Below are 14,554 nucleotides of genomic sequence, written 5' to 3'. Positions count from 1 at the left end.
AAAGCTGCTTTGAGACAAGCTCTCTTTTAGAGTGTACAATGAAAAAAATATTCCTTGGATTTACTTAATTTTTTTTAAGGTAAATGGTTGCAAACTATTTAAATGGGCTGAATTTAAACAAATAAATTAGGTTGAACATAGCTAAATTGAATTTGTTCATTTAAATTCAGCCCAATAGGGGTAAATAGTTTTCAACCACTTTACCTTTAGTAAATCCAATGAATAATTTTTTTTCTGTGAATAAATGAACGTGACTACACAAATAGAAGTCAAGAAAAGCTCATTTCATTGTCAGTGTTTTTTGTTGTTTGGTATTGCATTGATACGTGTATATAGTGCTCAGTTATTAATGAGATCACAATGCAGCATTTCTGCTTACTCGTCTGTAATCTCTCCGCAGGATGAATGACGTGTCTGCACCTCCACCCCAACCCTCACTCTCTCTGAATTCCCCTTCTCTCATCCCTTCTCCTCCCCTCCACACTGACCTACTTTTCCACTGACCTGCTTTCGTAAGGATCCGCATACTCCGAGCAAATCAAAAATGGGGGAAAGAGGGAGAAAAAAAAGAGAGACCAGCGCAGAGAACAAAGCACTGCAGCTTTGCTAAAAGTCACCTTGCTTTTGTTCTCGCTGCCGTAGCAACCATTCCTGCGCCACAGTTTGCTGTGCACGTCATCAACAACACTTCTTTTTTTAGTTACACACCGTTTAACTAATGTGTTCACAACAGGTGATGTGTGCGTGCTGGGAAATATGGATGATTCTGGTGGAGTAGGTTACATGCTTTCAGATAATGTTGTTGTATAATAGCCGATTACTTAATGTCGGATAGGGTAGTAGGTGATATAACAAACTGGCAGTCTACCAGGTGCGATAAATTAACCAATGCATAACAGGTGATGCTCGAAAACAACTGAGTGTGTTAGAAAAGAACTTGTGGTGAAGTCGTCGAGATGTCATTTCTTGAGGCGGGAGGTTGAAAGATTGGATTATGGCCTGCACTTCAAGCGATTCTTTTTATAATGTCAGTTGATATCAGAACAGTTACATAACTTGTTTTCTGCTCTATTTTTCTTCTTCTTTGAATCGCTGCCTGCAGAGTGTGTGTGTTCACGACCACAGCTACATCATGTACTTTTTCAATGACCTCACATTGTTTCAAATTTGGTATTTTTATATACTTTTGTGATGATTAAGTCCATAAGTGCATGCTTTAAAGAGAGAAAATGCAAGTATTTAAGTGAATTTCAGTCACAGCTCCTGGAGTGTTTGTGGGCTGTGACATAAGTGCTGTGACTTGGCCAGTGTTACATCATATTGGCTGACTCTTGTGCCCTGCAGGAGTACAGAGTGTCCCTTTGCATTCGCAGAGCACTCATTTCTATTAGTTTATTGTGCTAGGAGGGAAGCTGGAACCATGTTTGCCGGCTGGTGTTGTTACGGTATCACTTTTTTATGAGAATTAAGGTTTGTGTGTAGGCATGTTCCGGTATAAGATTCTGACGGTATGATAACCTTGGTTAAAAATATAATGATTTCATGGTATTGTAATTACTGCTCTAAAATATATATTTTTTAAATGTCTGGGTAAAAAACTAAAACTTTTTTCCCCTTTGAAAACAATATCTTCTATTTTTTGAAAGATTTAAGATATTTTGTAGCAGTGAACACATCAGGCTATAAAATTCAAATGAATCATTACCTTCTGCTAGGTCATTACTTTAAAAAACACAGATTTCTTTACAATTTAAAACTGCATATTTGGATAGTTTTTCTGCTGGAGGTGCTGTTGTCCCAAAAAACTACAAAAAAAGTAAATAAAAAAATCTTACACATACATTAGGAAGGGTATTACAGAAAATTTTGGCGGTTAAAACCTTGACTTTTCCAAACCGTGGTATACCTTAAAAACGGTTATCGTTCCATGCCTATTTGTGTGTGTGTGTGTGTATTGCTGAATGGAATAAACAACATTAGGCAAGTTAAATTCAACGTACAACATGATTTATTTTTCTTTCCACTCATTTAGTGTCATTCTGAGCACCTTGCCAGGTACCCCAACCTCTTTTTAACAAACATCGTTTTTTTTTTTTTTACTTAAAACTTCAGTAAATACCACACAATACACCAGGGTACAGAGGTGAAAGAGATGAACAGGACATGAAAATACATACTGCATCACATTGAGGTGATCAGACACAAGAAATATGAACCCAAAGAGAAGGAAAGCATTGGAATATAAAATAAAATACAATATTAATAATAATAATTATTATAGAATGCCAAAATAAACTTGATACAAACTTAAATACTCAAAAGAGAATTTGTATGTACACTTTTTACAAAATGGCCAGTGCCAGGCACCTGTTTGGGAACAATAAACACAGATTTGTATAAAATCTGATGAAAAAAATTCAGTGCAGAAGCAGCTTTCAGCTGTGGTAGATTCTACAAAGACAACTAGAGGGACTAAATTGTGTGTAGGTAACACTTAGTTGTGTGCTGCAGCATTTTACTTGTGTGTTAACTTTTATACGCAACAGTTAATGGGTACGATGATGCAATGGGCTACACACACCAAAGGAGAAACACTTCAGTTCTGCGTAACCTCAACCATTTCTTCTCATGAGGTAGCATGTGAGGCATCTCTGAAGCCTGACCACAGAGGACAAAACCATCTTGAGATGGCAATGATATATCTTACACTTTGTACAGTCCGCATATTAACTCAGGCCTTGGAAGAGACCACCTTGACATTTCTGAAAGGGCTTTTACTCTAATTTGGCTAAATGTCAGGCAGATTGCAACTTTTCTTCTGTTTTTAAAAAAGGGTTGGTCACAGTGACCTTTGGAGAGGATCGATCCATCAGGCTCCTTTACAGTGATACAACGCAATGTGGTGGACAAGAGATGATTTTTCACTGGATAACCTTGACCTATGAATGACCAAACACTATGAAGAGAGCATTCTGGTGTCTTTGAATTGGTGTAATACAGTGACATAAAGATGACGACTTAAAAAATATAATGGAAGCATCAGACATTAAGAAAGGACTATACAGGAATTCAAACAGTAAGAAGTAGACAGTGTTTGTTGTCTTTTCCCCACTTTTAAAAGATTGACATTGTCATTTTTTTCATAAAATATATTGAAATATGATATGTTTAGTCAGGTCACAGTATTATAATCCAAGTGCTTCAATAATGTTAAAGTCCAAAGGCAGAGGAGAGGCATAAATCTGTTGAGGTTTTATTTTTTTACTTCTGAAATCAGAATTGAGAAAGGACTTTAACTCCTTGAACTTGTGGCGGAAAAACTGTTAGGGTCAGGGAATACCCACTTCTTTAGCTAAGCTACTAAACACGGCAGAGATATGTAAATATTCAAAGGTGGAGTCGAAGTTTGCTGTACAGTTTTGTAGGTTTGTTTTGACAGAGGAAAAAGATTGTTATAAAGAACTCAGTTTCCCCTTTGTAACTTTGAGTTACAGTTAAGTGCTTATGAAAGAGAGTGAGAGAACAGAGCTGCATTAAAAGGTCACAGAATTGCTCTTGATAAGAAAACAAACCAAGAACATGAGTTACTTTCTTGTTACGTATAAGCAATCGACTTCCATGCAAGTAACTGGTACCATTTCTTTTGTCTTTCCATTGGATGGTAAAAATGACATTTGGTAAAATGTCAAATTGGATGGTAAAAATGACATCAAGTCTTCTCTTAAGGGTTGTGATGTGCTAGTTTCAGTCACGTTTCTTATTTCTGTTACCTCGTCCTCCTGAGCTTCTCTTCCCACTTTCCTTCCATCCCATGTCCTTGTCTCTTGAAGGACACTGTTGCGTGCAAAGTTCATCTGCCGTCTCGCTTTCCCCCTCCTTGTTTCCAAAGCTGCTACCTTGTTGCTGGTTCACCTGTGCTAACGCCAGGTAAGGGTGCTGTGGCAGTGCAGATTCGGGGGACATAGCTGCTGTGGTAGCTTGGACATCTTGCGAGCCACCATTGGACAGTGCTCTATACTTGAGCCTTAGCTTGTGAGGCAGAGCAGTGCCTTTCATTTCGCCTTGGTTGTCACCATACTGGTAAGCATCACTGGTGACCATAGTGGGCGAGGAGGCTGACTGATGGGTGGCGTGATATCCACCAATATCAGAGGAAGAGGATGAGGGAGATTCGTCGTCAGTGGAAGCTTCCTTATCTGAACTGCGTGGGTCTCCATCACTAGAGGAACTGTCCTTGCCCGAGGAAGAGTGCTCTTGGTAAAAGCCATCTGCTCTTGGGCAACCTTCATAAGTTAGCACTGGTGGCTCCTCGTTCAGAGTGCCGAGGTAGGGATTTGTCCGCTGGTATACAAGGGCTTTTCCTGCCTCATTGAGCAAATCTGGGGCGAAAGAATTCGGGGTGCTGTCTTGAACCTGATTTCTGCATTGCCCTTGAACACTCAGGTCTTGCTGCTGTATGACAAACCGCCGTCTTTCCCCAGCATCTGCCTTTTCGTTGAATTCATAGCTCGGTGAATCCAAAGACCTCCTGGCCAACTGCTGTGCCACCTCTGAAAGAGTCTCTAAACCGTCATGTCTTAGCGGTAGATTGCACCCCGTTTGGTTAAAATGAGTGATTTGCCCATTTTGTTGTGTTTGGGATGCCCCCTGCTCATCCACGTCCTCGACCCTCTGACTCTCAACAGGGTAGGAGCTGCTTCCAGAACGAAAGAGAATGACACTTCTTTGGGGTGTGGCGGATGGAGGGGCTGGATTGCTGACACTTTCTTGCTGTTCCATTTCTTGTGGTTGGTTGGTCTCCAGTCGTCCAAGACTTTGATGGCCATTAAACATGCCATTAAGAACACTTGCCTCAAGCCTGTTAATGTCCATTCCGGAGCTCTCGTGTTTGATGTCAAAGTTTATAGGCTCAGGACTGTCCCTTGAAGATCCATCGGACATGTCAGACAGCGATCCACGAGGGGAGTACTTGGGTAACATTGTGTGCCGCTCAGTCCTGGTTGACTGCTCAGCCTCTGAGGAATCAGAGTTCATCATGACCTGAGAAGCACTGGAGTATCCACTGCTTGAGAAATATGGATTCCCGGAGGTCACTCCGGAACCATTAGCTGCATTAGCTGCTGCCTCAGCGCCATTGCTTATCTGCTGGGTCTTTTCCATGTAAGAAGCAGAGCTTATGAGTCCAAATCTCAATTTCAGTTGCAGGAGTTCTGTCTTCAGCCGGACATTCTCATCGTTCAGTGCTATTACCCTGTTTTCCAGAACCATATCATTGAGCCGCCGCTTCTCCCTTGATCTCTTGGCAGCCTCGTTATTCTTGCGTCGTTTTTCCCAATAGGATGCATCTTTCTTCTCATCGGAGATGAACTCCCGTTTCCGTCGACAAGATGAATTGGGCTTTGGTTTTATTAGACGTCCTTGACGAGGAGGGCTGCTCATTTCAGGAGATGGTAAACTCTCATTGTAGTTTGAGAATGTTTCTAATGTTTCCAAGCTGGAACCGCTGTTTTGGGTTGGAAGATTTATGCTTTCCATTGTTGTCCTATTGAGGCCAGTTTGTATGACTGGCTCTCAGTGGACATTGAAAAGTAATGTTTTTGAACTGAAGAGAATTTGTTTCTGATCGAAACTTGAAAAACACACACGATTGTATGTATACTGATGTACAAGGTTCTGTTTATGCCTCCAAAGAGGAACTGTAGCTATTTCTGACTGATGGCCTTTTCCTTCCACTCTAAACAGTTTCTTATATTTTCAAGTGTCCAGACTGGTCAAAAAGATAAGAAAAAGATGGAACTCTACAAAAACAACCGTCATTGGGCAGGTGTGTTCCTAGTTTTCTTGTCCCAGAAATGGGATTGTCTTTTTTTTTTAGCTTGCTTTCAGTTTTCAGAGAATCTCCTTATTGTTTTCCTTGTTCTTTATTTCACCTCTTTTCCTTTTTTGTTCCTTGTTCTTTATGGGTTTCCTTCAGGCTGGGATTGCTGTTGGAGAATAAACTTTATCAAACACCCTCAGAAAAATGTTGATCATTCATCAGATCAGTCTCAGCTCAGTGTTTTATCTCAGTCTCTGTTGAACAGATCTGTAAAGACAAAGAAAACAGGGAGTGTTTACTGAAAATGTGCTCCCGAGAATGAATGAAACAACTACATCACAGAGTTAAAGATAACTGAAGTGATAAAAAGTAATCAAGAATATCATATTCTTTGCACAGTGTAAAAGATTGTTCTGCTTTGGTGGTGTTCTTAACTTTTATCTTTTTTTTGCCTTATCAAAGTTGTGTATGGATAGTTTAGAAGTAACTTTCAGCTGCTGCTTTGATTATATGTATTATATGCCTTTGATTAATGTCAAGCGATGCTATAGTCAAATATCTTTAGGTAATTTGATAGAAACCCAGTGTTCTAATCTTGGCAGCAACTAAAAAAAAAACTCTACTTCTCCTCTGTCCTACAAGCTCAAGAGAAATGTAGGTCAGTAGAGTAGCGTAGCACAGCAAGTAGGAAATCACGCCGTGCTGCAGTAGGACACTTATTGTGTAAGATACTGCACTGTCACATAATCATAGACACCTGACTGACTGCCAGGACTGCGGGGAATCGGAGCACCACAGAAGTGAACTAAAGGTGTGGAATATCCAGAAAAAAACCCCGTCTTTGTATCAGTTATTTGTGTTACAAACATCATTTATTGACAGTGTAAATAAGAACATTTGGTTAATTTAAAAACAAAGTACATCATGTACTTACATTTACATAATAGCCACATGTATATATAATTTATGATTTGTAATATATAATTTATGTATATTACATATATGTATATTACATATATATATATATATATATATATGTATTTTTACTTTATTTTGGTTTTGTTAAAAATTGGCATCATTTTGCAGAGGAGAACAGCGTAACAACTTGTATTTTTGTTAAATGTTTGTTAATTTATCATGCTTAAAAAATTAGGATTTTGTCCTTAATTTGCTAGCTTGTTCCGCCTTGCTCATTGTGAGAATCTAAGTTCATGTTACATAATCGCACAAAGCTATTGCACCATCACTAAAACACAAACTCAACACCATAGTTCAACACCAAAAAGAGGAAGAGGAACAAATATGTACAAAACAAACAGCCCATTGTTCTCAAAAGCAAACACAGAACTTGCATATGCCTGCTTTGTTTAAGCCTGATTGAATTTTTCAGTAAGTATTACTTTATATTTCTACATCTGTGAGTGGCTTTGTTGATTGTGGTCACGGACGGCATAGATCATTCCGAAAACATGGAAGTACTAAGTATTTGATCCATGCATGACCATTTTTCCATAGGAACGCAAACGAGAGCAGAGGGAGGGCGGTGGACTTTGCGCGTGTGTCCCACTGACCTAGAAACCGACTGCTCCGTAAACACGGTGCGTGCGCGCACTGGGTCCAACGCTGTGCTGTAAAATAGGTCAGTGGGGCGGCAACGGTGTGCGTGCGCGGGTGTGTGTCTGTGAGAGAGTGCGTCTGAGCAAGTGGGGAGGAATTATAGTGCCTACCAAAAATAGTGTGCTTGGGTGTGGGAGGAGTCAAGGATTCCAATTGGGAGACGAGAGAGGAATTTACCAGCACTGCGGAGGTACGAAAAAAAGAGCAAATACGTCAGCAACAGAATATTAGATTAAAGCGGGCTATGAATCATGCCAGTGATGCACTGATACGCATCAAATTCAACTAACATTTTCTTGAGAAAGGCAAGGTGGTTTTAAAACTACAGGATTTGTTCTTGTGCCACAATACATTACATCTTTTCTAACATCACAGAGCATGCAGTAATGTGCAGCTCAGACTGCAGGTTGTGGCTCAATGCCATATTATCACAGTTGATGATCATTTTAGGGCATGCTTAGCTAAGTTCAGAAGGTTACTATAAATATAGTGCCTGTAAACCTTTATTTTATAATAGATAATGATTAGAGGAAAAAGAGGATGACATAACCATCCAGCTATTTGACCACATGTACATTTGTCTTATTGGTCCCTTACTTTTGTGTACTCTTCCTCTTCCAAGACCTATAGTTCACAATTATAGTTCAAGAGATTAAGGTCCAATTAAATACTGTAGGATGGTGTTTACAACTGGATTGCTCCCTGCATGTGTTCGCCCAGTCACATGCAGGCAAAACTGTTACGCCTCCAGTCTTCCTTCCACCTAAAAGCCAAGTAGGCCAGTATGACTGTAAGATAATGCGTTGGCTAGACTCTTAAGTACAGGGGTTAATACAGAAATCACAATACCTGAACCTTCAGGTCAGTTCAAGTTGACAAACTAGGATACACCAGATTAGTTTATTTCGTGGAGGCATAAGCTCACTGAGTACACATGTGTTTTTTAAGTTTTTCATACTCCTGCTAAGAATTGTATGAAGTTCAGGAGTAATGTGGGGCAGTTTTAGATTCCTGGCATTGCTGAATGGGGAGTGGTGTAATTGTAAAGGGGCACAGTGTACTCAGTTTGGGAGTAAGTCTAGGTCAGTATTTATGAGTCAAGCATGCAATGAGGATTGCGTCACAATTTCCCCCTCACGTTAAAAAAGGATTAAACAACTAAAATGTTAGCACACCAGTCTCAGAGTCAAAAGTTTTGATATTACACAATACGCACTTACATTACTCGAATTTAACCCAATGTGATGACGCAATTATTGAATATCTCGCGCGTCTTTCTTGGACATCGTGTATCCCAAAACCCCTCGCATGGCATGGGATCGCATTATCCTGTGGGACGATGCGGTCCACCACGCGTTGTTTTACAACCATATGCTTATGGGCAAACGCTGACTCGCAACTTAGTTGAAATGCACAGTGAATATTCCCACCGCAATGCACAGACATTAACTGACCCTCACGCGTTCGGATTTCGTAATGTTCACCACCTCCCCCACGCCACGACCGTCTCGCCTTGACATTGAATGTGAATATGTATGCAATGCACAATGCGGGTATAACAGTTAATCTGTTGCCACTTCACAGTTTACAACGGCCAAACGTGAACAATAAACAAATAATTATCACAGGAAAAGCAAGGTATTTTTGGTCAACGATGCATTTGAGAGAGTCATGCCGACCCCGAGTCGGTTTCCATGTGAACAATAACATGCCCTGACCACGTTGCAAGGTAAGAGCCTAGCATACAACTGCTTAGCCTGCTACAATCTCCATAAAACACAATACACACATCACACGCATCCTAACATTATATATAATAAACCAACAGCAGTTTAACTCACCTGAGTCAAATAGCGCATTCCTTTCGTTAAACAGATGAATCCTCTTTATTCTTCTATAGATCGTTCCTCTGTGTCTCTATATGCAGTTTCTCGTCTCGATTGTGTTCTTTCGTCCTTTTACAACTTCAGTCTGGGATGAAAATGTCCCGCGTGGGTCGTGATCCACTCACCGGCTTTGTGTCGATTAATGTGACTCCCTGAATGTGCTGCTATTCGCCGTCTACCTCTCCCTCCCTCTTCGTCCTTATGTTATGTCGGAGGCTTTGCTCCAGTTCTCCTCTCTTACACACAGGCGCACACACACACTCGCAAACACACACACGCTCCTCTCGTCGTCCTCGAATGTGTGTTAGTAGGTCAGCGGTTGCATAACACGGAGCTTTGGGTGCCTAGTCACGTTTTTTTTCATCATGACGATACACAAGCCTCCGCTCCTGCCTAAATGACCGAAGGAGCGGACGGAGGTTTTCAAACGAGCTTTTCTCCGGTTCAACGTGAGCACATTTAGCCCGTACACCGAGCTGCAGTTGCTCCAACACGCCTCTGTGTACGAAACACTTCGGCTTCTCTGGAAGACCGAGGTTACGAGACTGGTTAACTGTTGCGTAAATATTCACTATTACATAAAAAGACTCTGAGTGAGAAGTCTTGCTTGATGAGTCTAATTTTTAATTTGGAGATCTATCTATCTATCTATCTATCTATCTATCTATCTATCTATCTATCTATCTATCTATCTATCTATCTATCTATCTATCTATCTATCTATCTATCTATCTATCTATCTATCTATCTATCCATCATGCAATGAACAAAATACAACTTGTTTTACACGTACAAAAATACAAAATGAAATCTAGCTAGATTTACATGTTAAAACATTCTCTTTCTTCCTCAAAATACTAGCAATTTTTAGTTTTAGAATGGTTTTTAGAAATATTGTTAATAGTTTGGCCATATTCCACTATAACTATGTTATGAAAAGTATAATAAGTAAAAAAAATGTATATCTAATTGATGTCTGCCATCTCAAACAGTTTAATGTGTTATAATGACCATGTCTGTTAAAAAAAGTAGCAGGTCTTATAAATTTACAGGTAATTTAACAATTACTAGCTTTGTGTTCAAGGTCATAACTCTACAAAGGGTTTATTAAATGGTAATACATATTGATGCTGGTATTTCTTTATAACTTGTGGTTTACTGCCTACAAATCAATAACAATTAAACACTGCATCCTATATTAACCTAAAAATGATTAAAGACACAACTTCAAGTTCTGTTGAGGAATTTTGAAATATTGTGTTGTATATGAGATTCATTCATTCATTCATATTCTTTTTGGCTTAGTCCCTTTAATAATCTGGGGTCGCCACCGCGGAATGAACCGCCAACTTATCCAGCATATGTTTTACGCAGCGGATGCCCTTCCAGCTGCAACCCATCTCTGGGAATCATCCATACACACTCATTCACACTCATACACTACGGACAATTTAGCCTACTCAATTCACCTATACCACATGTCTTTGGACTGTGGGGGAAACTGGAGCACCCGGAGGAAACCCACGCGAACGCAGGGAGAACATGCAAACTCTACACAGTAACGCCAACTGACCCAGCCGAAACTCGAACCAGCGACCTTCTTGCTGTGAGGCGACAGCACTACCTACTGCGTCGCCCTGTATATGAGATGTATATTAAATTAAATATTAGTTAAATACATTATTTTTTTGTCAATATAAAACAAAAATTGACATACAAGGGCGTGTTATAATCATGTATCAATATTATTTGATGTAGTATTCTTATTTGTATTTTCTAAAAAGTGTTCTCTGTCAAGTGACTTTGTTATTATTATCATTCATTCATTCAGTCATTCATTTTCTTTTCAGCTTAGTCCCTTTATTAATCTGGGGTTGCCACAGCGGAATGAACCGCCAACTTATCCAGCACATGTTTTACGCAGCAGATGCTCTTCCAGCTGCAACCAATCAATGGGAAACAATCACACACACTCATTCACACACATACACTACGGACAATTTAGCGTACCCAATTCACCTGTACCGCATGTCTTTGGACTGTGGGGGAAACCAGAGCACCCGGAGGAAACCCACACCAACACAGGGAGAACATGCAAACTCCTCACAGAAATGCCAACTGACCCAACCGAGGCTCGAACCAGCAACCTTCTTGCTGTGAGGCGACAGCGCTACCCACTGCATCACTGCATCGTTATTATCAGTCATAGAACTAAAAAAATAATAATAAACTTGTCATTATTTTATGATGATGATGATGACATAACAATTTTAGTTATTACTATATTAATAATAATACACTAGTAAATTGTATTTGCATAGTTCAGTTAGAATACAGATAATTTTTCAGCATTATAATACAGCTTATAATACAGCTTATAATTTTCAGCATTATAATACAGTATTATTTATTATTATTATTAATATTAGTAGTAGTAGTTGTAGTAGAAGTAGCAGCAAAGAATAATAGTAATTATCATAAATTATGAAATCATTATTCTTATTACTAATAATATCTAATATTTATTATTAGCCAATTAAACTATAATCTGGATTTTATATATATATATATATATATATATATATATATATATATATATATATATATATATATATATATATATATATAGTATGTTATTATTATATGGATTTATTAGCAGTTAATATAAATGTGAGTGCAGTGTAGCAATAATCACATTGTAGTTACATTTTAATTGCGTAATAATAAGTAGAGTTAATAAGTCTTAAAATAATATACACATTTTAGTTATCCATCTCTCTTTAAACGCTTCTTATTGTTTTTATTAAGCTCCATACGGTAATTTGTCAGTTGCTCAGTAAAACAATTCATTACTGGCAGGACAGCTAGACAGCTAGTTAGTTGTTTAAGAATTTATGTCTTGTAAAAACAAGATCTCTTTCAAAACACAATCCAGGCCAAGGATACAGTCTTGGGACAGGAAAACAAGTTCAAGTTACATTCTTAGCATGCATTTACTAACATTTGGTTATGTGTGCTTGTCTGCGTCTGTTTTCTTCACAAGTCACGTATTACACAAGAAGAATGAGTCAGTCCTTCCTGTTTTACTCCAGTTCTCTGACCTGAACAATGATACAGGCGACAGTACAGTTCTCAGAAGCTGCTAATTATACATAAACAAACAGTTAACGTAATCTCTCAGAGAACTAGGGTATTCCAACCGGTTAATCAGTTTGCATCTTTAAAGGGCTAGTTTACGCAAAATAAATGAAAATTCTGTTATTGTTTTATTTACTCACCCTTTACTTCATCTAAACCTGTTTGTCTTTCTTTTTTCTGTTGAATAAAAAATAAGGTATTTTGAAGAATGCTGGAAACCATTGACTTCCAAAATATGTGTTTGTCCTACAGTGGAAGTTAATGAATACAGAGTTTCAGCTTTATTTAAAATATATTCTTTAGTGTTCAACAGAATAATGAAACTCATAAAAGTTTGGAAACACTTGAGGGTGAGTAAATAGTGAGTACATTTTAATTTTGGGGTAAACTATTCTTTTAAATTATTATCTCAAACACATATTTGCAAAAACACCTGACTTAGGACAAATTCAGGTCAGGTTTATTTTAAAAAAACACATGTATTGCCTACTAGTCACAAGTTTGGTATCATTAGGAGGTTTTAGGAATACAAATGCATTTGATAAGTTTAATTCGGCCATATGCTTGATAGATCAAGCTGTATTACATTTCTAATAAACCCAATGTAGGGTCATGACCTTGAGCACAAAGCTGGTGATTGCTAAATTACCTGTAAAATTATCTGCTACATGGTCACATATTAATAATCCATTTGAGATGACACACATAAACAAAAATCACAGAGATAGATGGATAGATGGATAGATAGATAGATAGATAGATAGATAGATAGATAGATAGATAGATAGATAGATAGATAGATAGATAGATAGATAGATAGATAGATAGATAGATAGATAGATAGATAGATAGATAGATAGATAGATCACACAATTAAAAAAAATTCTGAAAGCACTATTGTCAACCAAGGCTCATTCTGAAAATGTACCTCTGTATACACTTCTGGAGAGTGCCAAATATGTCCCTGGAGCTACATTTTTTTTTGTTCACTCTTCGCTTTCGCAAATCCACAAGAGGCTTATAATACAGAGATATGACCCTGAGGGCCGTGGACCATGCTAGAATATAGCAAAATGCTAGGATCAGGAGGGCTGCCGGCCACACTAAATATTTTTGAAGCGCTAGGATCAGAAGGGTTGTGGACCATGCTAAAATGTAGTGCTATGGCTGTGGGTCTTATAGGATATCGTGAATCTCCAGGATCAGTATGAACGTGGACCATGCTAAGATAAAGTTAATCGTTTGGATCAATAAGGTTGTGGATCACTCAAGAATATAATGAAGCGAAATAATCCTGAGGGCCATGGACCATCCTAAAATATAGTGAAGCCCTACGATCAGGTGGGCTGCTGGCCACACTAAAAATTTGTGAAGTGCCAGAATCAGAGGTGGTAGGATCAGAAGGGTTGTGGACTGTGCTAAAATGTAGTTAAAGCACTATGACTGCAGGCCTTGCTAGAATATCGTGAATCTCCAGGATCAGTATGAACATGGACCATGCTAAGATATAGTTAATCACTTGGATCAATAAGGTTGTGGATCACTCTTGAATATAATAAAGCGATATATAATTTTGAGGGACTGTGGACCATGCTAAAATATAGTGAAATGCTAGGATCAGAAGGGTTGCGAACCATGCAAAAATTTTGTTAAAGTGCTATGATCGAGATATCTGGAGGCCTTGCTAGAATCTCATCTCACGGGCAATTCATAACTTTTTGATTTAATGGCTAATTCGTATAAATTTGTACAATCTCATTCGTACAGTTTAGTATGATTTACTCAGCCCCTGATTGGGATTAGGGGTAGGGTTGGTGCCAGGACTCCTTTTTAAAATCGTACATTTTCGTCCGACTGAATTCCACAATTACACACTAAACTGACCAAACATTAAATAGTTCCATTTCCTTGTGAGATCAGATCACGCTAAAAATTTATGAAGTGATAGAATCAAAGCACTAGGATCAGGCTTGCAGACCATGCTAAAATGTAGTTAAAGTACTATGACTGCGGGCCTTGCTAGAATATCGTGAATTTCCAGGATTACTGTGAACGTGGACCTCAGTAATATCGTGAACCTCCAGGATTAGTATAA

The 14,554-nt window shown here is 38.6% G+C and overlaps 1 protein-coding gene across 2 annotated transcripts; it reads right to left on the bottom strand.

The window, feature by feature from the left end:
• Positions 1 to 1,985: 1,985 nt before the first annotated feature.
• On the bottom strand, positions 1,986 to 9,786 carry nfil3-5 (nuclear factor, interleukin 3 regulated, member 5). 2 transcript variants are annotated; one of them, XM_056459475.1, is made up of 3 exons: positions 9,277 to 9,786; positions 7,546 to 7,617; positions 1,986 to 6,085 (listed from the first exon to the last, which is right to left on the bottom strand). In XM_056459475.1, the coding sequence occupies exon 3, from the start codon at positions 5,533 to 5,535 to the stop codon at positions 3,745 to 3,747; it is 1,791 nt and encodes a 596-aa protein (XP_056315450.1). In that variant the 5' UTR covers positions 5,536 to 6,085; positions 7,546 to 7,617; positions 9,277 to 9,786; the 3' UTR covers positions 1,986 to 3,744. The 2 variants fall into 2 exon arrangements, with proteins under 2 accessions (XP_056315450.1, XP_056315448.1); XM_056459473.1 differs by lacking the exon at positions 7,546 to 7,617.
• Positions 9,787 to 14,554: the final 4,768 nt, after the last annotated feature.

The sequence above is a fragment of the Danio aesculapii genome, chromosome 6 (genome assembly GCF_903798145.1).
Source record: "Danio aesculapii chromosome 6, fDanAes4.1, whole genome shotgun sequence".
In the NCBI taxonomy this organism is placed as follows: domain Eukaryota; kingdom Metazoa; phylum Chordata; class Actinopteri; order Cypriniformes; family Danionidae; genus Danio; species Danio aesculapii.
The sequence above is the reverse complement of the archived record's forward strand: the minus strand, read 5'-3'. Positions and strand labels throughout refer to the sequence as shown.